Source organism: Fundulus heteroclitus, chromosome 15 (assembly GCF_011125445.2).
Source record: "Fundulus heteroclitus isolate FHET01 chromosome 15, MU-UCD_Fhet_4.1, whole genome shotgun sequence".
NCBI lineage: Eukaryota > Metazoa > Chordata > Actinopteri > Cyprinodontiformes > Fundulidae > Fundulus > Fundulus heteroclitus.
In genome coordinates, this window is record NC_046375.1 from 28,082,668 (window position 1) to 28,107,185 (window position 24,518).

Below are 24,518 nucleotides of genomic sequence, written 5' to 3' on the forward strand. Positions count from 1 at the left end.
ACATTTATAAAGGGGATTTTTGATAATATGTAGCTTGAATAGTGCAATGTTTTTTTTTTTTTAGATCTAAAGTAGATGCAGTGCACTTCAAAAGTATTCACACCCTTTTTTTTTTTTTTTTACATTGTGTGATGTTACAACCACAAATTTCAATGTATTTCACTGGGATTTTGTATGATAGACCATTACCACATATTTGTTAAGCAGTAGGAAAAGAAGTGTTGCACAGTGGTGCGATTGGAAGCAAGCCAACAGCGCTACCAAGGGTCTACCAAGGGTCTGCCACGGGTCTTGGAATGGTTTCAAGGTTCTTTCTGCATCCCTTTGGATGGCTGGGTTCTTTCTGGGTACTAATGCTTCTTCCCACAGTCCAAAAGCAGGACTGTTAGGTTAACTGGTCTCTCCAAATTACCCCGAGGTGTGAGTGTGTTTATTTGTCCTGTGATGGACTAGCAACCTTTCCAGGGTATATGTTGCCTGATGACTGTGATGACAAGGTGTACCTGCACAGTCCTGAGGACCCCAAAGTGCTTTACATTACATTCAGTCTCTCACCCATTTACTGTGAGCTACAAGGTAGACTCAGCAGCCCTCTGGTTTCCTTATATAGGAACATTTTTGACCAGTCGGTATAATCTGACCCAATCTGTATAATATGATTGAACCCGACTTTGTAAAGTGCCTTGAGATGACATGCTTCATGAATTGGCGCTATATAAATAAAATTGAATTGAATTGAATTGAATTGGCAGACTGAGAGAAGCGAGGCTGCCATACAGTCGGCGCCACCCTCTGACCACCACCAGCAGCAGGGTAAAGTGTCTTGCCCAAGGACACAACCACTGAGACAGTTGGAGTGAGGAGTTTGAACCAGCAATCCACAGGTTACAGGACAAACTCCTAGCTGCTGTTACTCCAGAATCAGCCCCCCTGCTTAGGCTCATGGGACTCATTTAAATCGTCTAAAAGACAGATATATAATAGTATATATAAATATGTATATATAAATATATACTTACAATAACCCTAGCCTTAAACATCTCCCACCACTCTGTTAAATCCACAATGTGAAAATAGAAAAAGAATGGGACAAGTGCAAACCTGCCAAGACATGGTCATCAGCTTAAAAGGATTGGCCTGCAGAATCTCTGGAGGAGCTGCAGAGATTCACAACACTGGGGAAGACTTCTTGGACAGGACAATCTGCACATATCTGCTCTGTGAGACACGGCCGTCCACCGGAGGTTAAAGCATGTTTACGGAGCTGCAGAGATACACAGCAAAATGAAAGATAAACGCTGTTAGGACAACTTAGTTGCGGACACCAAAAACCTGTGGTAAGACATTGATGAATGAAAGTCATAAGAAGACCCATAACCATTTATCATGAGCCATGAAGGCAGAGGTGTGCAGATCCAGCTTCAGAAAGTAAAAACCTCTGCCTAGTTTTGCCTTCATCCTGTTCACTTGACCAGGTGATTTTGAACTGAGACACATTCAAAAGTTGCAGGACGCAACTGTCTTAAACATTAGTCCCCCTGTCTGCGGTGGAGCTGGGAAGGCAAACGGTTGGAACTAATCTCTGTACAGACCTTTTACTTTCTGAACTTGAATTACCCACCTCTGCATGTAGGGAACACAGTGAACATATAATACAAGCCTCTTTCATCAAATGAAACCAAATGAGAAGGTTAAACTTTTTGACCTAAATGTAAAACACTGTTTTGGAAAACATGATCTTAAAGGTGAAAAAAAAAAATCACAATGTGGGGATTCTTCTCCTCAGCAGGGACAGGCAAGCGGCTCAGATCTGGTGGGAATGTAGATGGAGCTAATTACAGGACAATCCTGCAGGAAAAGCTGTTACATGCTGCAGACGACTTGGGGTAAAGGTTAAGCCTCCAACAGGACAACGATCGTAAACGTGCAATCAGACGAGGAATGGAGTGGCTTAGGTGATGCTATGTTCATGTGTTTGAGTGGCCCAGTCAAAGTCCAGACCCAAATCCAATTGCAAGCCTATGCAAGACTTGAAAACCGCTGTTCACAGACCATCTCTGTCTAACCAACTGAATTTAATTTATTTTTTTTGCAAAGAAGAATCAGCAAAGATTAGATATGCTTAGCTGTAGAGGCATACAGCAAATTGTTCTGTACAGCATGGAGTCAGAGTGCAAATCAATTCTGATGCTTACCCCACTGTTCAGATCTTTCTTTGTAACAAACTGTTTAAACTAAGAATTGTTTCTATTCCCCGTCACAGTAATGTGCTACTTTGTGTTGCTCTATCACTTAGAATTTCACTCACTTCATTCATATATAAAAAAAGTAAAGTTAAACATAGTTTTCGTAGCATGACTGTCAAGATAAAAACTTTGAAAACCTTGAAAACATTTTATTAATAAGTACCAGGCGCAAAGCAGTTTTCAAGTGAAGCCGACAAAGAACCTGTTCCCAACCAGCTCAGCAGGAAAAGAATCCAAGAACAAGTGTGGAAAAGCCTGCAGGGATTTTTCAGATATATTACTCTGTGGGGAGCTTTAAAGGCAGCACACAATCCCACTTTGATCAGACACATTCCAGATGTATTTGCTTTGCTCATTCACGTGCATCTGATACACCTTCCAGGGGGTGCAGATCATCTGCCATTTCCCTCTCCAACATAGAAAGGATTCCTGGATCAGTGTGAGCTTCTGTGCTTGTTGTGTCTCTGCTCTGTCTTCTCTAACCTCCAGTCAGTCACGGCAGATGTCCGTTCACGCTGAGCCTGGTTCTGATTCTGCTGGAGGTTTTCCTTCCCGTTAAAGGGGAGTTTTCTTCCCCACTGTCGCTTCATGTATGCTCAGTATGAGGGATTGCTGCAAAGCCATCAACAATGCAGACGACTGTCCCTGTGGCTCTACGCTCTTTCAGGAGGAGTGAATGCTGCTTGAACAGTCACAAATGTTTATTTTTCAGGATCATTGTTAATAGCTTTTGTTGTTACAACTTCTGCTGCTAAAGTGGTGCTCACATATGCTGATGATCACTTGATTAATGCGTTTGATTGATTAGCAGCTCCTGGCTGCTACTTTCTATCCAAATTCCTGTAGAAGCAGTCAGGCAGGGTCAGTGCATCATTCACTACTTCTGCATTTCATTATCATTTTGATAAATAAGGAAGCAGTGTCTCACTTTGTGTGTTGACACTCGTCCAAGGTTGCAAATTCTAACATTTTATGACCTAAGAAAGACGAAATAATTTTTCCTGAAACATAAACATTAGAATCATAAGAGTGTAACCTTACTTTGACGGGTCTGTTTTTATTCTCCTATCTAAATGATCAAACTAGCTCTGACCTTAATGCTGCACTTATCTATGTGCTGGATTAAAATAAGTGTGCAAAACCTCTTTACATCTCTGAAAAAGAGCGTGCTTCTTGTGAGAGTGTGGTAGGAGTGGCACTGAGCTCAAAAGAAAGCCACATGAAGAGCACTGATGCATTTCCCCTCTCTCCCACAGACATGATGGCGGTTGGCTGTGACCTGAATGGGCTCCACTATGAGAACGGAGAAACTTTCCAGCCCAGCCCCCTCTATAAGTGCACATGCATTGCTGGAGCCATCGGCTGTACGCCTGCTTTCATCCAGAAGCCTGCTGGCCTGCTAGGCCCCGCTCCGCTGATGAGTAACAGACCAGCCGGCCTTCCCAATCGTCAAAACCCCAGCAAACACCAGCAGGAGACCACATACATGACAGGTGCGTGTTCAGAGTCACACTCAGGTTAACTGGCCGAATGGACCACTATTTTAGATGGATTATTTAAAGTAGAGGAAAGATTCAGGTCCCCATTATCATTACTGTGATAGAAAAGTTTGAAATCTGGTAACGGCTAACTTTCTTAAATTATTTTTTAAATTCAGATGAGAGGCTTTTAAACATTCATCTTATCTGGAGCCATGACAAACACTTTAAGCAAAAAATATGGTTCTTCGATACAACATAGACAGCTTAGATGCAGCCATCTGAAAATGATAGAACACCCAATAAAATTTTTAGTCAAAAGAATTGTAAATGTCATTAGTTCATCTGATCACATTTAAAAAACAGAAGGTATTTGTTTTTTCTTTATTTACTCTGATGGCTGGAGCCGGTAAGATGCTCCTTGTAACCATCTACCATCTGACAGAGTTTGACCCCCTCCTCACGTTCAGCAGTGGGATGTTTCCGGGCTTTCTTGCATGTACAGCCTGTTTTAAAGTCAGTCCACCGCATCTCATCGAGATAAAGATCTGGGCTCTGGCTCAGCCCACAACTTTCCATTTCTTAATTCTCAACCAGTCCTTAGCAGATCTGCTGGTACCCTTTGAGTCATTGTCAAGCTTTAAGTTTTTACAGATGGTATCCTATTTTCTGCATGCCCCCTGTAAAAGCACAGTAGAAATAATTTTGGATCTTTTAATGCTGAGCTGGCCAGGAAAGCACCTCCAAATATTTAGCTCATGTAAACATGCTCTCTGTTCTGGTCTCCACATAAAGCCATTTTAGACTCATTTGTCGAGAGAACATGATCAGAATCCTGTTTAATTATTCTGAACGCCCCGGTCTTTGTTTGTGTTCTCTCCGGCATACATCAGTCTGACTTTCGTGTTTTTCTCAGAAAGCAAAGGTTTCCTGCACATCTCGGATTGAAGTTGAAGTTGTGCAGTCTCATCTAAGTTCTGGGGTGAAGTCTGAGGGTTTTTGGGTTACCTCTTTTAGAATGTTGCGATCTTCTTTCAGGATAAACATGCTTGAATAAATGGCTGAGGTTTTTATAGACAAAGTGTTCTTCGTGATGCGTAAAAATTCTGTTCTAACCATATGAATATGTGACAGGCCTCTCTATGGTTTATGCCATTTCAAGAGGGAATAAATATGGAGGTGCCCAAATAGTTTTTCTCTATTGATAATAATTAAATTTCTTTAACTTTTGTCAAAGCTGACAATAAGTGCCTATATGTCCAAATATTCTACAAACCCAACCTGGCTATCGTGGGTGTTCTAACTTTTTCACTTGACTGTATTGCTGGTTGTAACAATTCACTACTTTAGCTTTCTATCTCCCTTGTTATTGTTGTCGGGCCAGCGCTCCCTGTGGGGTGTTGTTGACGCAGCACCCTTTAACTATAACACTGAAAGCTTACAGGGCTCCTCCTTTAGCTTGGAAGAAGAACTGTCTGGTCCAGACGACCCCCTGGAGCCCCTGCTCCAAGACCTGCGGGCTGGGCATCTCCGTGCGCGTCAACAATGACAACGGCAAATGCGAGATGAGAAAAGATCGCCGCCTGTGCCTCCTGCGACCGTGTGACAAGAAAGTGCTTAGGAGTGTCAAGGTGATGACTTCGCCTCAATGAAAGGATGTTTTTTTAATGCACCGGTGCAGCTCAGCATATTACAATACCACTAAAAAGTTAATTTATTTCAGTATTTCAGCTTAAAAAGTGAAGCTCATTTAGAGATTTTTAAAGTGATTTAATGCAAATGTTTCTGTTCATTTGTGGCTTACATCTCATCAAAACGCCAAATCCATCTTCTCAGGGAGTTGGGATTTTTAACCACACTGATAAAAACGTAGTTTGAAGACAGAAATGTGGTCCTACAAGAAAGTGTGTCCATGTACTGTACAGTAGACACACTCCATATTTGGCTGGGGCTCCTTTTGCATGAATTACTGCATCAATGCAGCGTGGCATGGAGGCCTGTGGACCTGCTGAGGCGTTCAGGAAGCCCAGGTTGCTTTGATAGCAGAACTTCACTTTGTCTGCATCGTTGGTCCTGGTGTCTCGTCTTGGTCTTGACAACAGCCCGCAGGTTTTCTGCTGGGTTAGTTCCACCCAGTTTATTGATAAATCAAGCAGAGTGATACAATAGTGTGTGAAGCAGGTATCGGTACCTTTAGAATCACGCTGAAAGATAAAATCAGAATCTACGAAGCTTCTGAGCTAAAGGAAGCAGGAAGTGCCCTAAAACTTCCTGGTAGACGTCTGTGCTGATTTTGGACTTTGTGTACCAGCACCAGCAGATGAAGTCTCCTTAATTTGCCAAGTGTAAAAACTTCACCTTTGACCTTGGGCGTCTTTGATTCTGCTTCTCTCCACTCTTCCTCCTGACTCCTGCATGTTGATTAAAAAAGGAAAACTTACTTTGATCTTACAGGAGGACTTTGGACCACTGAGCAGCCGGCTTGTTCTTTGCCAAAAGACCAGTTAAGACTTTTGCTGTTGTCTCTGGTTCTGGAGTGGATTAACACCAGGAATGTGTCAGTTGCAGTTCATGTCCTGGACACGTCTGCAACTGATGGCTCTTGAAACTCTGCAGTCCTCTCCTTGTAAATCTCCCAGAAAAACTGCTGAATGGGCTTTGAGTCCCAGTCTGCTCCAGGCTGCAGTTATCCGTATCGCTTATGCGGCCCTTTTGTACCACATGTTTTCCTTCCACTCAACTTTCTATTAATATCCTTGGATACATTCTGAAGAGTCAGCTTGTTTTACATGACGTCTTTCTGGCTTACCCTCCTTGTACAAGGTGTACTGCTGCACTGTCAAGTCAGCAGTCCTCCCCATGACTGTAGAGGCAACATAACATTCCTGTAACAAAACTCCTAGTTTCACTTTTTGAATGGAATACTTAAATGAATTTAACAACATTGTGATTTACTGAGTTGCTCCTGTAGTTACCCATAAGCACACCAACCCGTGTTTTTCCATCTAGGTGCCAAAGGGGAAGACGTGCAGACCAAAGTTCCAGGCAAAGAAGGCAGAGAAGCTGAGCCTCTCGGGCTGCACCAGCACTAAGAAGTTTAAACCCACGTACTGTGGCGTTTGTACAGACAAACGCTGCTGTTTGCCCAATAAGTCCAGCATGATCAAAGTTAAATTCACCTGCAAAACAGGCTCCAACATTCAGTGGAAGATGCAATGGATCACATCGTGTGTGTGCCAGAGGAAGTGTACCGATCCAGAGGACATGTTTTCTGACCTGCGGTTACTTTAAGGAACCATTTAAAAAGCCCAAAGACAATGAGCCTTAAGTACAAAAAAAAAAAAAAAGTACTAAAAAAGGTGCAAACCAGTCATTAGATGAAGGAAATGTTAAGCTGAAAGCTTTTATGAGCTCTGTCTTTAAGACAGGTGTGTTAAATAAGAGGGAGAAGGGAGCCGTAGAACTCAAGGGGGGAGAGGCCGACATCTCAGCACCAAAACAGCTGGTCATAGACCTGATTTTCAGATTTCTAACTTCTAAACTGGTTTAGATTTTGGCTTACCTTCGTTTCTCCCCACTGGATTCATTTACCTGGTCTGGAACAAATCAAGTCAAACAAAGTGGTTTGAAATAAAACTCAGATGCAGTGAGTTTTATCTGTTTAACGGTATTGCCTCTACTTAAATGTGGTTGGACCTTATTTTTCTAGTATTCTCTGCACAATATTTTTTATATTTCAGATGTTTACTTAAACTTAGTCAATGCAACAAAACCTCCCTTTGGGATTAAAGAAACTCGTTCTGATTATGAACCTAGTATCTTTAATGAATGTTAGAGAAGCTGAGCTCTAGACATTGTATCACAAAACTCAGGATGAGGTTTAGATGTCTTCCACCAAATTCTTCCAATTTAAAGAAAAGTTACGATTTTTAGACGATCAGGATAACAGCATGCTAAGATTGGCACTGATTACAGACACCCGGTATCAAACCTGCCTTCTGCTCTTTTCAGGGGAAGCACAATAGGGATATTTAAAATGTATCCTGGGTCATTCATGCAGTGTTCAAAGAAATAAATTCATACATATTAGAATTTTCCATCTACTATTGTCTTTATAAGGTTCTTTATTAACTGAGGAACTGCTTGAAACTCCCTCTAATCACATTAAATGTTTAACTTACCCTTATCAAAAAGTAGTTTTATTCAAGTGTACTACCAGTATACTTACATACTTTAAAGTGAGGCAGTGCACTTGAAGTTTACTTTTTATAAATTATGTTTTATATACTTAACAATAGTATAGAGAAGTATACTTGACTTATTTTGAAAAGTATAAACAGAAGTCTAAGTACATTAATTCTAAGATTTAAGTTTATACTTCTTAAGTTTATTTAACAAAATTCACTTCAAGTATACAACCTTTTGCTAAGGGTATACATGAATGGCTGCTGTACAAACAGTTTTGGGTGAAATGTAGACATTTCATGTTTTTTTTTTTTTTTTTTTTTTTTTTTTTAAAAGGGTAATTTCCTTCCATGGGCTGGATCTGCAATGGACTCAGGACTCTATCCTGATCATTTTATTTCTCTGTACAGCCAAATAAACAGTGCAGAGGTTGACCTCAAATTAAATGACTGAAGGTGTTTAAATAAAATGTATTTAAAAGGAAGTTTAAATCACATTGTCGCAGCTGAAGGTGACCTTAATTAAAATGGTTTTTGTAATTTGACATCTGTAAATATGGTATATGTGCCTTCACATACGTCCGAGAACAGGCAGAAATGTGCACAGGAGATGCAATCCAGGGTGGTCTTTAATTTAATAAAGTCAGGTACTTGGCGGGAGGGGGGGTCTCACTCTTCCCCTCTTTAAGAGCAAACCTTTAAGAGCAAACCAGGACTTGACACTGTGAGAGAGAAAAATGATGAGATAGCAAATTCCACTTCATCACATAACATTAATTGACGAGACAATCTACAACCATTCAACAAGAGATTTTAAGAGACATTCTTTCATGAAAACCTGATAACAGAACATGCACTAACCTCTAATGAGGCATGGGAATGCAGCTCTGAACTATGGACTATTAGCTTTAAATCGTTTAGTTTGTTCTATGTGAGCTGAATAGAGCACTGCTGGTAGCCATGGGCCATGGGAAAAGCTTTACTGCTTTGGAGTTTGGTGATATACTGTATGTGCAAGCCCAACATGTTCGCTTTATCCACTGCTCTTTATATACTGCCTTTATATTATTTGCTGATTTTTCATCATTTGAATCTGGATTGTAGAGTTCTTGTCAGGCAAAATTAAATCACTTTTATTTTAAAAGTCAAATCTCTGGAAAGCAAAAGAAGCCCCTAACTCTTTACCTTTGGTGAGATATAAAAAAATAAATAACATCTGTTGTATCAGATTAGATAAGGACAGCATCAAGGTTTTCTAGAAGAGGTACTTCCTCACAGAGCTGAAGAAGAACCTTTGGATATATAGCATACTTATAGCAGAAGACACATTTCTTCACGGATCCTTTATGCTTCTGGATCCAGGTGTTGACCTGTTTAAGTTATCTTGTAATAGCCACATAGCCTTGGGAGGCAAGATAAAAGCAACAGAGTCAGACTCAGGCTTCTTCCACTGCATTTGTGTTTATTTCTACAGAAAAATAAGCTTTTTATTCATGTCATAAATTAAATATTATGTCCCATTTACAAAGGAGAGCTTTTTTTGTGTACATTTTTTTTTTTTTTTTTAAATGTGTGAGTGGATCTTCATCTGGCGATGGAGAGTCTTTGTGCATCGGGTATGAGTCTGGCTTTGGTGGCATCCAGTTGATGATACTCATCAATCAGTGCACTGAGCGAGGACAAAGACTCAGAGAAGATACTCTGCTCCATCCCATCCACATCAAGGTAGTGGTGTAGGTGGGCCTAGAGACAGAAACATGTATGTAAGTTGATCTGAGCCTCTGGAGTTTTTTTTATTTATTACAGTGAAGAATGATCGGAAAAAGAAAACGCTGGTTGATTGAGATGATGTACAGAAAGCTGACCCTGCTCTGAATTGGTTAGGATACCAACAAACATTAAAAAGTCAAGAGTATGAGAGCCTAAAGTGCCATGTTTATGAGAAAGCAAGAGAGTGGTGCTGATTCTAATGGCTTGGATTCTGGGCTCAGACCAGTGCACATATTTACAAAGAATCCTAAGACTAAAAGTTGCTCTTAAAGACGCCATTTTAGGAAAAATGTCATTTGTGGGGTCCAACTGGGGACATGTGATCTCCATCAGATGTTCCAGCAACAGTTACTCAAATGATTTCTTGATCACAGATGTCAGACTAGAGGCCTGCAGTAATTTCATTCAATTTGATACAATCCATAGCAACCTGAAGTGTCTTGTGCATCAAAGTTGCACACTGCATAAATATTCCAACCTTGAAAAAGAAATTATTCAAAGTCAACAATAAATGTGACATCATGGCCGTGGTGAGTGACTGGAAACGAATGGCCACAACAGGAATTATTCCAGGAGAAATGTATGTAAAGGTTAACTTGATCAGCACCTTCTTTCTGTAGAGCTTTGTAAAACGATCTCTCAGCTCCATGAATGTGGGCTTCACGCAGGTGTTGTTGGCCAGCGCTAGGAGGGAGTGGGAGTGTCCTACAGGGGGCACAGAGCACAGGCCAGTCTTCCAGCCCTCCTGATTCCACGACACAAAGGGCAGCGATGGTCTCAGTCTAAAAGGAGGAAGAATTAGAAGATTTGTAGAGGGGCTCAGATGTTCACATGGTCCATTTAGAGAAGTTAGAACCGACTTAATCCCAGTGAACCAAACAGAAAACGGTTAAATATATTGTATAAATTAAGGGGGTGTCATAAAATTACAACTACATCAACTATTTGATCTTACAGAAAGAGCAGAATAAAACAGGAGGAACCAGTGATCAAGATTCCCCATGTGAGTTCTACTCATCAACATAGATACCTAGGTACAGGTTCCCAGTTATGATCAGTGGATGAGCTCACTAACAAGCCAACAACTTTACAGTCGTCATCTTCTTTAGAGTTCTGGCCACCGCTTTTCAGGGATCCATTAGCACAGGGGTTCCCAAAGTGGGGTTCAGGAAGCCCCAGGGGGTCGCAAGACACCTTTTGTGGGTCGGAAGTTGATTTGATGGTCATGTGATAAAAAGATTTAGCATTTCCTTATTTGTGAAACTGATCTAAGTGTCACTTTACAAAATGCTCCACATTCCTAATTTTAATGCAGGGAGATTGCTTCAGTTCTTACCAAAATATGACTTTATACTTGTAGTTTTATGACTTTATTCTCATAATCAACCAAAAAAAAATGAAAAACAATATCCCGCTCAACAAATCGGGGTTGCCAGACTCTGGCACTGTTACTCTGGGGGTAGCAGGGTAAAAAGTTTGGGAGCCCCTGCTTTATCATTGTGAGGGAGGCCTTTGGACCAACCAGCAAAACTGTGGCAAAACTGTTGCCATGACAGCTCTTTCAATAAAGGAAAATCCATCATTCAATTTAGAAAATGTGTAAAAACATGGGATTTCGCACCAGAGCCACAAACTAAAACGAAGAAAGCTTCTTCTCTCATGAACTGACTGATGGAGCCTGTAGAGGCAACTGTGGTAAAGAGAGGAAAACTCGTTTTACACGCCAGGCATGTATAGGAAAAAACAAAACAAAACGATTAACCTTCAAAAGTGGGCAATGCTCCTTCAACAAAATCAAAACATCAAAGATGGATAGAAAACAATGTAGAACATTTAAATATATAACAATATATATAACAATAAAAAAATAGACAATCTTAACACATGTCTGTGCACTTCTTGAAGTGGCATTAAGCCTTTGTAGTGCAAATGAGCTCCCTGGGAACATTTGGAAATAGCAATATAACAAAGAAATGTTTTAAAGAAATGTAAACTATCTGAACCTGAGCACCAGGCCATCACTGTGAAAATTGTGTTTAAACCAGCTAACGTTAACAATCAGCTTCAGACCGCAGGTTGAGAGAAGCACAAGAAAAAACTAAACAACTTGTGATGCGACTTTTAAAAGGCGACGGTTTGCTTGCGCTTACTGAACGTGTCACGTGGGGAGAAGGAGGAGAAAAAACACTGACTGCAGTGCACGGACATTATTACATGTAAATTTAGATGCTGTATGCATAGTGATTGGTAATTGTTGTCATGTCCATACATGATTCTCCATGGAAAGGCATGCACATGGAGTGTGGCAGCTGGCCAGCTGGAGATCAGACGTGGGTTAATAGACTGTGGGAAAAGAGTTTCATGCCCAATGTAACCGGCTCGACCGCCATCTAAAAAACAATGTTGACATGCTAGTTTCAGTGGCAGAGCGAAAGTGAAAGTAAAACAAACGCCGCTCTGATTAGCAGAGTGATACAGACACATGCTGCTGTTCCCTCCCACTCACAGTGAGACACAGGCAGACGTTCAAAGGGCAGATACCTCTAAATTAGACTATTAAAGCTACATTAAAAGTTGAAAAGTTACCCTTGTTGTTGTTGGTACTCAGTCTTACATTACCAGCCACTCTCTGCCAGAGAGGGAGCAGGAATGTATGAATGCGCTAATGGATTGGTGAACATATGCATGTATTAGCCGATGTCCATTCAAGGAAAAAAAGCAACAAATATAGACCCAAATTATCGGCCAGCATTGCTTCCTCTGATGCCCAAGATGTTGATGAAGCCAAAGGTCTACGGAGATCGATCAAACAATTCAACGACTGAAAATGGCATATTATTCAAAGAGTATTCGATAAACACATATAGTAAGATCTAAAAACGTTTTGGAAATTAAAACTTTTCACAGGTTTTATTATAAATTGAGGAACATACATTCCCCCAGAATTTCAGCATTTGAAACACTGTAAATGTAGATGTTTTTACTTTGATGTTGGTATCATTTTGCTAAAATGCGGACAGCGAGAGTCCAGTTCGTTTATATTGCTACAGCTGATTGGATAGCGTCTATAATTAAAATACAACTTGGCACAAATATAGAATTTTACTGTTATTTTATGTAAATTAACATTACATGACCCCACTATTCAAAGCATTTTTAAGTGTTGTTTCAGGTAATGCTAAACATCCCAATGAGCAAAGCTAAGGGTAGAACATAAGGCCCAACACTTTAAGAATTACTGAATTATTATCAATATATATTTATGGAATAATGACTATTATTGTGACATTCCAATCTCAATAAATGTAAATATCAGAATCAGATTAATTTGTTTCAGCAATCCAATTAAAAAAATAAAACTAATATTATACAGATTACAACTGCACAATATTAGAAAATCTTGCAATGGCATTAACATTGGTAAATATTGTCATGAAGATGTTGGCAAGTCTATTTTTCTCTTTCCTCTGTCTCACATGTGCTTCCATCTGCGACCTTCAGCATTTTAGCCAGTGTTGCTGTGTCTATGAGCATCAGCTACCTTAACTCAAACTGGCTAATTATTACACTAGCATGAAAAATACAAGTTCTTGAGACTTGAAATATATTGACCAATATTTATTGCATTCCGAACCTTTGAGATAGAAATACTGCACACACCGAGTTTACGATGATGATATATTCACAGTATATTTTGCAGATTAATACAAATTTATACCCCTCTGCGGGATCATGTGATAATTTTGATGATTGAAAACCTAAATTTCTGTTCTTCACCAAATTGAAATATGAAATCGAACCATTAAAAAGGGTTTCGCCTAGAGATTTAGTGAAATGTGGCTGTATCAAAACCTCATAAATTGATCTGTTATGAAAGGTTCTAAAAGGATTGAGATAAAAGCTGAGTGGAAAAAACCCACCGCAGCCCATGAGTCACTAACTGGTAGAACAACCTCAAAAGGTATTTTTCTTTTTAACTTTATCTTCCAGCCAAATCGTTGTGTGCGAACTTCAGCCCACCCTTCTTAGGAATGTTGCTTCAGTTGATTGAAGCGTGGATCAGTTTGAGCTTTGGACTTTAACTAGGCCATTGCAACATCTTCATTTTGTTCCTTAGTAGTCGTTCTGTTGTAGATTTACTGCTGCTGTGTGGGATCTTTGTCCTGAAGCTTCTCAACCCATTTTGGGTCAAGCTTCAGCTATCTGGTTTTCACCTAATATGGGGCTACGCATCAATTCATTCTTTCAGAAGCAATTTTGAAAACATAAGCCATGCAGTTATATGTTTGTAGAGAAGAGGCTTTCCCATAAAACCCTTTCAAAACAAACCATGCTTCCTCGTGACTGTCAGCTGGCTACTTGTGCTGACAGCCTGACTAACAGCTAATAGCTATATTCGTGTTACTCTATAATGAGCAGAAAAACAAACAGCTAATATTTTATGTGCAATAATCAGATTTATTTAGAACAAATGTAGAGTTACTTTAATAGCATTACAAATAATTGTTGCTTTTGGATTTTATATAATCCCATACAAATCCAGCCTATGCTTACCATAGCCTGGCTGCTGCAAAGTCTAATAGCAGAAAGGGTGGGTTTAGGTTTATATGTTAGCTTTGTCTTTGTGAGATAAATCTGTTTGGTGATTCTGCTCACTTGAAATTGGAGTTCAATCATTTTAGAACCCGATTCATGTTCAGAAAACTAAATCCCTAACTAAACTAAATTTCCCAATAGAAAGAAGCCATAATTTCTTGTTACCAGGACTGTCTCTGTAATCATCCAGAGATGCTAAAACAACTCAGCATGTATATCCTTGGCCAGCGGAGGACGCGGGAACAGGGAGAACACACAAACATCCCAGACCCAGACCCCTGCCGAGATTCCAAGCACAAACCATCTAGTATGCCAACACCTCCCCTCTCCTTTTCCTGTAAACTTTTTTTAATAGAACATTCGCACACAAATATGTGCTCTGACACCTGTCTAAGTATCAATTTCTCAGGAAAATAAGCTCTGTGAAGAGAGCGGTGAAAGGGGAGCAGAAGGGAGGTGGGGGCTGAATAGAGCAGTCATGAATCAGTGCTGCAGCTGCTGAATGGGGGTATTATTGGAAAGGATGAAGGTTAAGGTCATTTTTGGGTCTGTCGGAGCGGGTGAAGAAACTCCCGGCCTGTTTTGGTGCAGACGGGTACAGTGTTCAGACCTCTCGATGTTCCTGCGGAGATCGGAGACCTGCACGTTGCCCCTGACCATGAGAGCACAGGCCAAATAGAGACTGCGCTTCGGGTCGGCTCGGATTAGCTGGTGATCTTTGCTGAAGGCGTCGCTGAACATCTGATCCAATCTAGAATGCAGCAATAAAGGAGAAAGGAAGTAGATTAGCTGAAAAATGTTAGTAGGAAATGTGTGTGCATTAAAAATAAACTCCTTTTTAAGACTTCTCTTCTTTAGATACTGAAAATACCTTTAAGAGATGCCAAGACCATTCCTGTAAACCCAGCTTTGACTAGGAAGAATGCTATAACTTTACTTGTCAAAGAAAGCGGGCAGCCATGGTATGCATGGGAACACCCTTCAATGCATGAAAATGGTTCTGAGTATCTAACAGGAAGAGGTGGCCCAGGACAACCACCCGTTTTCCCTGAAAGTTGATATAGTTTTTAGAAATCTCATTTCTTTTCCCTGTAAATATAAATCAAAGAGGTCCTGAAATCCAGCTACTTCCAGACCACAGACCTGCAGTCTGACCCAATCATCTGAGCCGCTCCCTCTCACGTTTGAGACCAATGAATACTCACATTTTTTAGCGTGGTTATTTTTTCTGCGTCCAACACACAGAATTTCAGAACAGAGTGTTCGCGCCTAATATATCCCTCCTCCCGCTGCTAGCCTCAGGGACAAGACACTCTGTGTTTTCTACTTACTGTCAGGTTTTCATGGTTAGCTCTATCGATATTTACATACATGATGTAAAAAAACGGCTTTTGTCTCACTGTCTGACATAAATTCAGACTAAACCTTCCCTGTTTTAGTTCAGCTAGAATGACCCAACTTATTTCTCTTTCCTCCAAGTCAGAATAATGAGAGGGAGATCTGAGAGAGCATTTTAATTAATAAATCATATTTACATTTTCCTCAAAGTTAGAAGTTAAAAATAACACATTTTAATTGTAAAGCTGTCATGATTTGTCTTTGGATGAACCCGGACACAGCACGCACACACAGAGCTAGTTCTTGAAGTGAGTTTTATTGCACAGAATGATGAGTGAATGACGAGTGGAACCAGAGTCTTTATGGACGGAGGTGAAGGGTGCGGAAGCTGGCTGGCAGGAGGAGCACGGGAGACTGACCCGGAGGAGACTCGGGAGCGGAGGACTTGAAGGCTTGAGCTGAGTAGCCTGACTGGGGAGCGTAGGACTGAGGAGCCGAAGACCGTGGAGCAGAGTTGCAGAGCTGAAGACCGTGGAGCGGAGTTGCTGAACTGAAGATCGTGGAGCGGAGTTGCTGAACTGAAGATCGTGGAGCGGAGTTGCTGAGCTGAAGATCGTGAAGCAGAGTCGCTGAGCTGAAGACCGTGGAGCAGAGTGGATTCTTGGAGGTGCAGAAAGGCGCGGGCGCAGGAACTCTGGCAACCAGACGTAGGAAAATCTCTGGTTGCTGAAGATGTTTCTGTGCAGCCGAGAGGATTCTTGGAGGTGAGGGCGCAGGAACTCTGGCAACCAGACGTGGGAAAATCTCTGGTTGCTGAAGATGTTTCTGTGCAGCCGAGAGGATTCTTGGAGGTGCAGACAGGCTCGGGCGCTGGAACTCTGGCAACCAGACGTGGGAAAGTCTCTGGTTGCCGAAGACGTCACCGTGCAGCCGAGAGGATTCTTGGAGGTGAGGGCGCAGGAACTCTGGCAACCAGACGTGGGAGGATCTCTGGACAGAGGCGCAACAGAGGATGAAACAGACAGCGACTGAACGGGAGTGAACACTACGGGCCGGCAACGAGAGCAGAGAGAGGTATGTTTAAATAGAGGTGGGACCAGGTGGAGGCAGTTGCGGGTTAATTGCAGCCTGACAGGTGGAACCCATCAGGCTGCGCATTAACGAGAGAGAGGGAGAGAGGCTCAGCATGCAGCCCTCACGCTGCATCCTGACAGTACCCCCCCCCCCCCAAGGCCGGACACCGGACGGCCCAGAATCTCCACGCTGGGTGGGTGGAGGGGGCCTAGGAAGGCGGGCAAGAGTCAAACTGAGAGACCAAAGAGCCAGCAAGCACCAAAGGGACCAGAGAACACTAGGGGAACCAAAAGGACCAGAGAACACTAGGGGACCCAAAGGGGTCAGAGAACACTAGGGGACCCAAAGGGGTCAGAGAACACTAGGGGACCCAAAGGGGTCAGAGAACACTAGGGGAACCAAAGGGGTCAGAGAACACTAGGGGAACTAAAGGGGTCAGAGAACACTAGGGGAACTAAAGGGGTCAGAGAACACTGGGAACCAAGGAGCTAGAGAATACAGGGGACCGAGGAGCTAGAGAACACTAGGGGACCAAGGAGCTAGAGAACACGGGAGAACCCAGGAGCTAAAAACACTGATGTGCCGGAGCACGACTAGGGCGTGGCACATCAGGGAAAGGTCCGAGCGCTTGACAGCGCCGGGGGAAAGAGCAAGCGCTTGACAGCGCCGGAGGAAAGAGCAAGCGCTTGACAACGCCGGGGGAAAGGGCAAGCGCTTGACAGCGCCGGGGGGAAAGAGCCAGCGCTAGACAGCGCCGGGGGAAAGAACGAGCGTACACAAAAAAAGGGAAGGATCGGGCGAACACCACGCCAAAAGGGAAGGATCGGGCGTACGGAAACGCCAAGGAACGGGCGTACATAAACGCCAAAGAACAGGCGTACAGAAACGCCAAGGGGGAGGAACAGGCGTACACAACGCCAAAGGGGAAGGAACGGGCGTACACAACGCCAAAGGGGAAGGAACGGGCGTACACAACGCCAAAGGGGAAGGATCGGGCGAACACCACGCCAAAAGGGAAGGATCGGGCGTACGGAAACGCCAAGGAACGGGCATACATAAACGCCAAAGAACAGGCGTACAGAAACGCCAAGGGGGAGGAACAGGCGTACACAACGCCAAAGGGGAAGGAACGGGCGTACACAACGCCAAAGGGGAAGGAACGGGCGTACACAACGCCAAAGGGGAAGGAACGGGCCAACAGCAGCGCTAAGGAAGGTAACGGGCGTATGAAACGCCAAGGGGGGGAAAAGGACAGGCGGACTGATACGTCAGAGCTCAACAGCGCAAGAAAACACTGGAGCACCACTAACGTACAGAGACACCGGGGGAAAAGGAAAGGGCGTGCGAAAACGCCAAGGAACGGGCGTATGGGAACGCCAAGGGCAAGGAACGGGCGTATGGGAACGCCAAGGGCAAGGAACGGGCGTATGGGAACGCCAAGGGCAAGGAACGGGCGTATGGGAACGCCAAGGGCAAGGAACGGGCGTATGGGAACGCCAAGGGCAAGGAACGGGCGTATGGGAACGCCAAGGGGGAAAGGACAGGCGGACTGACACGTCGGAGCTCAACAGCGCAAGGAAACGCTGGAGCACCACTAACGTACAGAGACGCCGGGGGTAAGGAACGGGCGTGCGAAAACGCCAAGAGCAAGGAACGGGCGTATGGGAACGCCAAGGGGAAGGTACGCCGGAGGGTGAGGGAAGCGCTGGGGCCCAAGGGACGAGATCGCCAGGGCGTGAGGGAAACGCCGGGGCGCAAGGGAAGTAACTCGCCGGGGCGTGAGGGAAACGCCGGGGCGCAAGGGAAGCAACTCGCCGGGGCGTGAGGGAAACGCCGGGGCGCAAGGGTAAGTAACTCGCCGGGGCGTGAGGAAAACGCCGGGGCGCAAGGGAGAGACCGCCGGGGCGTGAGGAAAACGCCGAGGCAGAACGGGCGCATGGCAGCGCCAAGGGGTAAGTGCAGGCGTACTGATATGCTAGGGCTCAACAGCGTACGGAAACGGTGGAGCACAACTAGCATACAGATAAGCCAAGGAGGAGGATGGGCATATGGAAACGCCAGGGAAAGAACTGGCGTATGGAAACGCCAGAAAAAGGTACAGGCGGACCATAACACTAGGGCTCAACAGCGTATAGAGACGCTGGAGCACAACTGGTGTATGGTAACACCTGGGGAAAGAACCGACGTATGGGAACGTCAGGGGAAGCAAGAACGAAGGCGTCCTAACACGCCAGAAAACACGAACGGAGGGCGTCCTAACACGCCAGAAAACGCGAACGGAGGGCGTCCTAACACGCCAGAAAACACGAACGGAGGGCGTCCTAACACGCCCAAAAACACGAACGGAGGGCGTCCTAACACGCCAGAAAACACGAGCGGAGAGCGTCCAAACACGCCAGGAAACACGAGCGGAGGGCGTCCAAACACGCCAGACTCAGGGAATGCGCCGAGCAACAACAGGCGAGTGCGCCAGAGGGCTCAAGCAGCGCCTAAACACAGAGGAAGACTAGACAGGAGGACTAGGCCAGGGAAACAATGGACTACTCTATTAAGACAGGGACTACTAGACTAAGACGGTGGCTACAGGACTAGGACGGGGGCTTACGAAACTAAGACGGAGGCTACAAGACTAGGACAGGGGCTACAAGACTAAGACAGGGCTCGAGGGGATCTACAGGGGCTAACGGAAAAACCAAAACAAACCCGAAAATTAGAAGAGGGACCGAAACCCAGAACTAATACTAATAAACCAAGTAAAACAAGGAGACGACTAAACTGAAGAAAAACTAAATAACTACAGCTAAAAATAGAAACTCGAGAAAGATAGGAAATCTAGGGTGAAAACTAAAACTCAGGACCAGAATACGAAAGCCTAAAGGGAAACCTAGAACACTTGACCCGAACAGAAAATAAACCCAAAGCAAAACAGAAACTCAAATACTTCTAAAGAGAACAAAAACCTGCTAAATAATTCCAAAACACAAAATTCCTAGAAAAACCAAACCTATATAAATTATCAAAAAACTGAAAATCTAATCAACTTAAGAACTCTAGAGGAACACTAGAAAACTGTAAAACCAAAGAATACTAAGTAATTCAAAAACTCGGGACCAAAATAACTCAAAAACAACAACTAGAGAACTGGAAGTCTAACTAAAACGAGAATCTGAAAAAAATAAAACTGAACTAGGTAACTAAGATCTAAGGTGGGAACTGAGACACGCAGACAGGAACTTGAGATCGCAGGTAGGAACTGGAGACACAGACAGGACGTTGAGAGCGGGGACCTTGAGACACGGACAGGAAGTTGAGCACGCAGACAGGAACTGAGGCGGGGCGGATCCTACCAGCTTCTGCACCTAGGCTCTGTGCGTGCTCGGGTTCATCCTTTGGCCGGCCCGTAACTGTCATGATTTGTCTTTGGATGAACCCGGACACAGCACGCACACACAGAGCTAGTTCTTGAAGTGAGTTTTATTGCACAGAATGATGAGTGAATGACGAGTGGAACCAGAGTCTTTATGGACGGAGGTGAAGGGTGCGGAAGCTGGCTGGCAGGAGGAGCACGGGAGACTGACCCGGAGGAGACTCGGGAGCGGAGGACTTGAAGGCTTGAGCTGAGTAGCCTGACTGGGGAGCGTAGGACTGAGGAGCCGAAGACCGTGGAGCAGAGTTGCAGAGCTGAAGACCGTGGAGCGGAGTTGCTGAACTGAAGATCGTGGAGCGGAGTTGCTGAACTGAAGATCGTGGAGCGGAGTTGCTGAGCTGAAGATCGTGAAGCAGAGTCGCTGAGCTGAAGACCGTGGAGCAGAGTGGATTCTTGGAGGTGCAGAAAGGCGCGGGCGCAGGAACTCTGGCAACCAGACGTAGGAAAATCTCTGGTTGCTGAAGATGTTTCTGTGCAGCCGAGAGGATTCTTGGAGGTGCAGACAGGCTCGGGCGCTGGAACTCTGGCAACCAGACGTGGGAAAGTCTCTGGTTGCCGAAGACGTCACCGTGCAGCCGAGAGGATTCTTGGAGGTGAGGGCGCAGGAACTCTGGCAACCAGACGTGGGAGGATCTCTGGACAGAGGCGCAACAGAGGATGAAACAGACAGCGACTGAACGGGAGTGAACACTACGGGCCGGCAACGAGAGCAGAGAGAGGTATGTTTAAATAGAGGTGGGACCAGGTGGAGGCAGTTGCGGGTTAATTGCAGCCTGACAGGTGGAACCCATCAGGCTGCGCATTAACGAGAGAGAGGGAGAGAGGCTCAGCATGCAGCCCTCACGCTGCATCCTGACAAAAGCACTTTTCATAAAAAAAAAAAAAAAAAAAAAAAAAAAAAAAAAAAAAAAAAAACTCTGAAAGTGCTACAGGTTAAAAAATTAACAACAGTAAAAGTAACGATGGCAAATACTAAAAACTCAAATCAGTGGAGAATGCTTGTTTAGGGAAATCGTTAAGGCTTTTCTAAAAGCAGCGGGTGTCTGGAGCGGTCTCAGGTTGTCGGGGAGGGAATGCGGGGCATCTGAGGACAATGGCCGTTTACCCAGTTCCTTTCTGCTTGGTAGAATTATCCTTTAAACTAGACTTGTTATTGCACTGGGAGTAATGGCTTCTTCCTCTCTGACTGGCCTGTCAGCTCATGTCGGCACAGCACCCGTTTTACTGAGGGTAATGTCACTCTCTTACCAGATTTAGCAGCATCTTCACATGGTCTGTTGTTTTTGTTCTGGGGAACATATTTCATAACAAAAACACAACTCCTTCCTGAAGAATATGATTGCTGAACACTCCTATGGCGTTTCAACCAGATTATAGATGAACACAAGGAAGCAGTGTGTTTGAGGAGTTGCCTTAAAATACATCCACACGTGGGCTAACACATCGTGATATGACTTGGTCACATTGGTTGGAGGCCTCTTAGAGTAAGTAAACTGCTGATTTTGAAGAAAGTAATAACAAAATTGTATAAAATAGGGCTGGGCAACGATTAAAATATTTAATCGCGATTAATCGCCCTGATTAATCGCGATTAATCGCCCTGATTAATCGCGATTAATCGCATTGTATTTACAAACTCCAAGAATGAATTCAAAAGTAGTGTAAAGAGCACTTTTATTTTAATGTTCTGCTGCCATATGAACAAAAGTGTTGTAACATTTGTAGCACTTATTTTATACTGGATATTTTCAACCCATCTATTGAATTTAGTGCACTAGTTGATCTTTTCTTTATAAGAGAACAGCAAGCACTGCAGCCAAAATATGGCCTTTTTTGACCTGCTGTATATTAGCCAGTCCCTAAGCTTGATGTATCATGAAACTGTTGACCTTTTGGGTTTTGTGTTTTTTATTTTATTATTACAATTAAATAATAATAATAATAATAATAATAATAATAATAATAATAATAATAATAATGTTCAGTGTTTTTTTGCTAATCCACCTCTTATATATTTCAATCCTTATGTAATTTTGTCTGTGTTGTGTGCACCTGCCTGTTGCTTTAATCCTATAAATTTCCCCGTCGTGGGATAAAAAAAGGATTAGCTAATGTTATCTTATCTTAAATAACACTTTTTAATATATGTACTGGGTTCTTTCAAGGTCTTAATTACATGTTATGTGTGGGCTCCAGTAACATCCATCCATCCATCCACTGATCTACCTGGATGTTCCCTGGAGGACTGAAACGCCTCAGTCAGAGACATCAGTCTGTGGGTCTGTCGAGGCAATGAGAGAAGTTTCGTCTCCTCTCTCCGTTTCTGGGGCTCGACGTTTTCATGTTTTTTCACGTGCTTAGATAAATTTGTTGTGTTTCCACTGAAATGAACCGGCTTTTTACAAAACATACAGCTTGATTTCATTTACGGTATTAAAATAAAGCCAAACGGTGCTACTTCCCCTGTTCATGTTTTTTCGCTGCTGCGTTCTCTCTCAGCTGTTTGTTTGTCAAGTTTGTGTGAGAGCTGAGTGGGCGGGCCAGGCTGAGCCTGCGTGCTGATTGGCTGGCGCCGCTGAGCCATGTACGAGAGGGGAGGGGGAGCGGGAGAGTGCTGCCGTGACAGCGCGCTGCAGTCAGCGCGCCTGCTGACTGACACTGACTGAAAGCACGTGAGCAACATGCGTTAATGCGCGATAAAATAAATATCGCAGTTAATAGTGTAATGAATTAACGCGAAATTAACGCGTTAACTTGCCCAGCCCTAGTATAAAAACATCTCTCTCATCATTCTGGCATTTACAAATCCAAATAATTTTGGACTGGCCTAAAACACTAAATATCTAGTCAAGTTTATTATCAGGCAGATGGTGGGAAAAAACAAGTAAAAGACAAAAAAATAAGATCTGGTGAACATTGGTGAAAAAGAGGGTCTCAGTTTATTCCACTTGAATATTTTTGTATTACTCTAAACAATCTGAAAAGACAGTTTTTTTCAAGTGTTGAAAATCCTGGTATTTTAACCCCTTTTTTCCCCACATTTTGTCATATGACAACCACAAACTTCAGGGTATTTTATTGGGATTTCATGTGATAGACCAACACAAAGTAGCACATAAATGTGAGAAGGAAGGAAAATTATATGTGGTTTTAAATGCTTTTTACATGTAATGATCTGGAAAGTGAAGCTGATATGTATCACTCCAATTTACTCCAATCCCCACGAAAATATCTAGTGCAACCGATTGCATTCAGAAGTCACTTAATGAATAAAGAGAGGTCAAACTGTGTGCAACTTAAGAGAACCTTAAACAGCAGCATGAAGACCAAGGAATGCACCAGACAGATCAGAGAGAACGTGGTGCAGAAGTTAGAAAAGGTACAGTAGGACAGGACAATACTATCCACCTAAACTGACAAGAACTAAAACATATCAAAAACCATGCCTGATTCTCCTTCCAGTCACACCCAATGGCATGCTGGTCTGTCACTAAAAATCTTCCTGGTTGTTACAAGGCATGATGGGAAATATTCAAGGGGTATTCCAAAAAAAGGTAAAAAAAAAAACAAAGCAACTGGACTTGTTTTTCGTAGCTGAAGATGTTTCGCTTCCTTTCCAGGAAGCTTTCTCAATTCAAAAAGTCTGGAGTAATGTGGAGTAACAAGCTTTATACTACTGCCAAACAAAGGCCTTGTAATGGCTTAGATAACATGCAAATTCAAACAAACAGGTCCACCCCTTAGTAACGGGCGGTTGTTAAAGCCATTAAGCCAGCAGATTGAAGCGAAACTGGTCCACTCCTCTGTAACGAGGAGTTGTTAGGGTTGTTATTGGCTTGTCTTAAACGAGCGATGTTTTGATCACTCATATGAGGAGGGGTAAAATATTCAGGGGGTAAAATTAGTGTCATATATTTAAAAAAAATAGTCCTTTCCTTTTACTCCAGAGAAAGAGGAAATGTCTGTTCTTCTTAGAAAGAGAGAAAGAAGCATATCAGAGCCTCTCATCATCATAGCTCTGGATGTTGAAGAAAAAACAATTGAATACCATCCACTTGTCTTTACTCACAAAACATCCTACTGTTCCTGTTTTTGGTAATTCAAAACATCCGATCCTAAACGTCACACACTAACTGTGGTTCCAGCCCCTACTGGAAGCAAGAATTTAAATAATCTTAGGAACTGATTTAGCCACATTGTAAAGTCTCTGCAGTAAAAATGTCAACGTATACGGCCAGTCTATAGCCTTACCAGGTTTATAATAATCTATTTTTCTTATTTTGGGATCTATTCATTTCCCAGCAAGAACAAAAACTGTCAAACCAGATTTATCTTCACTGTGGTTAGTTATCTTTCATATCCCCGTGAAGGAGGCGTCTGTTGCTGAGTTTGCTGCTACCTCGTC

General features: G+C 43.1%; 2 protein-coding genes across 2 annotated transcripts in view; one reads left to right on the forward strand and one right to left on the reverse strand.

The window, feature by feature from the left end:
* The window catches only part of ccn6 (cellular communication network factor 6), a gene marked incomplete in the record, with an annotated part of 11,507 nt that extends 3,054 nt beyond the window's left edge, over positions 1 to 8,453 (forward strand). The window contains 3 exon segments of the mRNA XM_036147116.1: positions 3,503 to 3,739; positions 5,183 to 5,355; positions 6,734 to 8,453. Coding sequence (XP_036003009.1) covers positions 3,503 to 3,739; positions 5,183 to 5,355; positions 6,734 to 7,015 — 692 coding nt within the window.
* Positions 8,454 to 9,350: 897 nt separating this feature from the next.
* tube1 (tubulin, epsilon 1) overlaps positions 9,351 to 24,518 on the reverse strand; it is a 41,400-nt gene continuing 26,232 nt past the window's right edge. The window contains exons 10-12 of the mRNA XM_012878267.3: positions 14,885 to 15,025; positions 10,286 to 10,460; positions 9,351 to 9,651 (exon numbers count right to left, since the gene is read on the reverse strand). Coding sequence (XP_012733721.2) covers positions 9,493 to 9,651; positions 10,286 to 10,460; positions 14,885 to 15,025 — 475 coding nt within the window. The 3' untranslated portion in view covers positions 9,351 to 9,492. The remainder of the gene's footprint in view (positions 9,652 to 10,285; positions 10,461 to 14,884; positions 15,026 to 24,518) is intronic.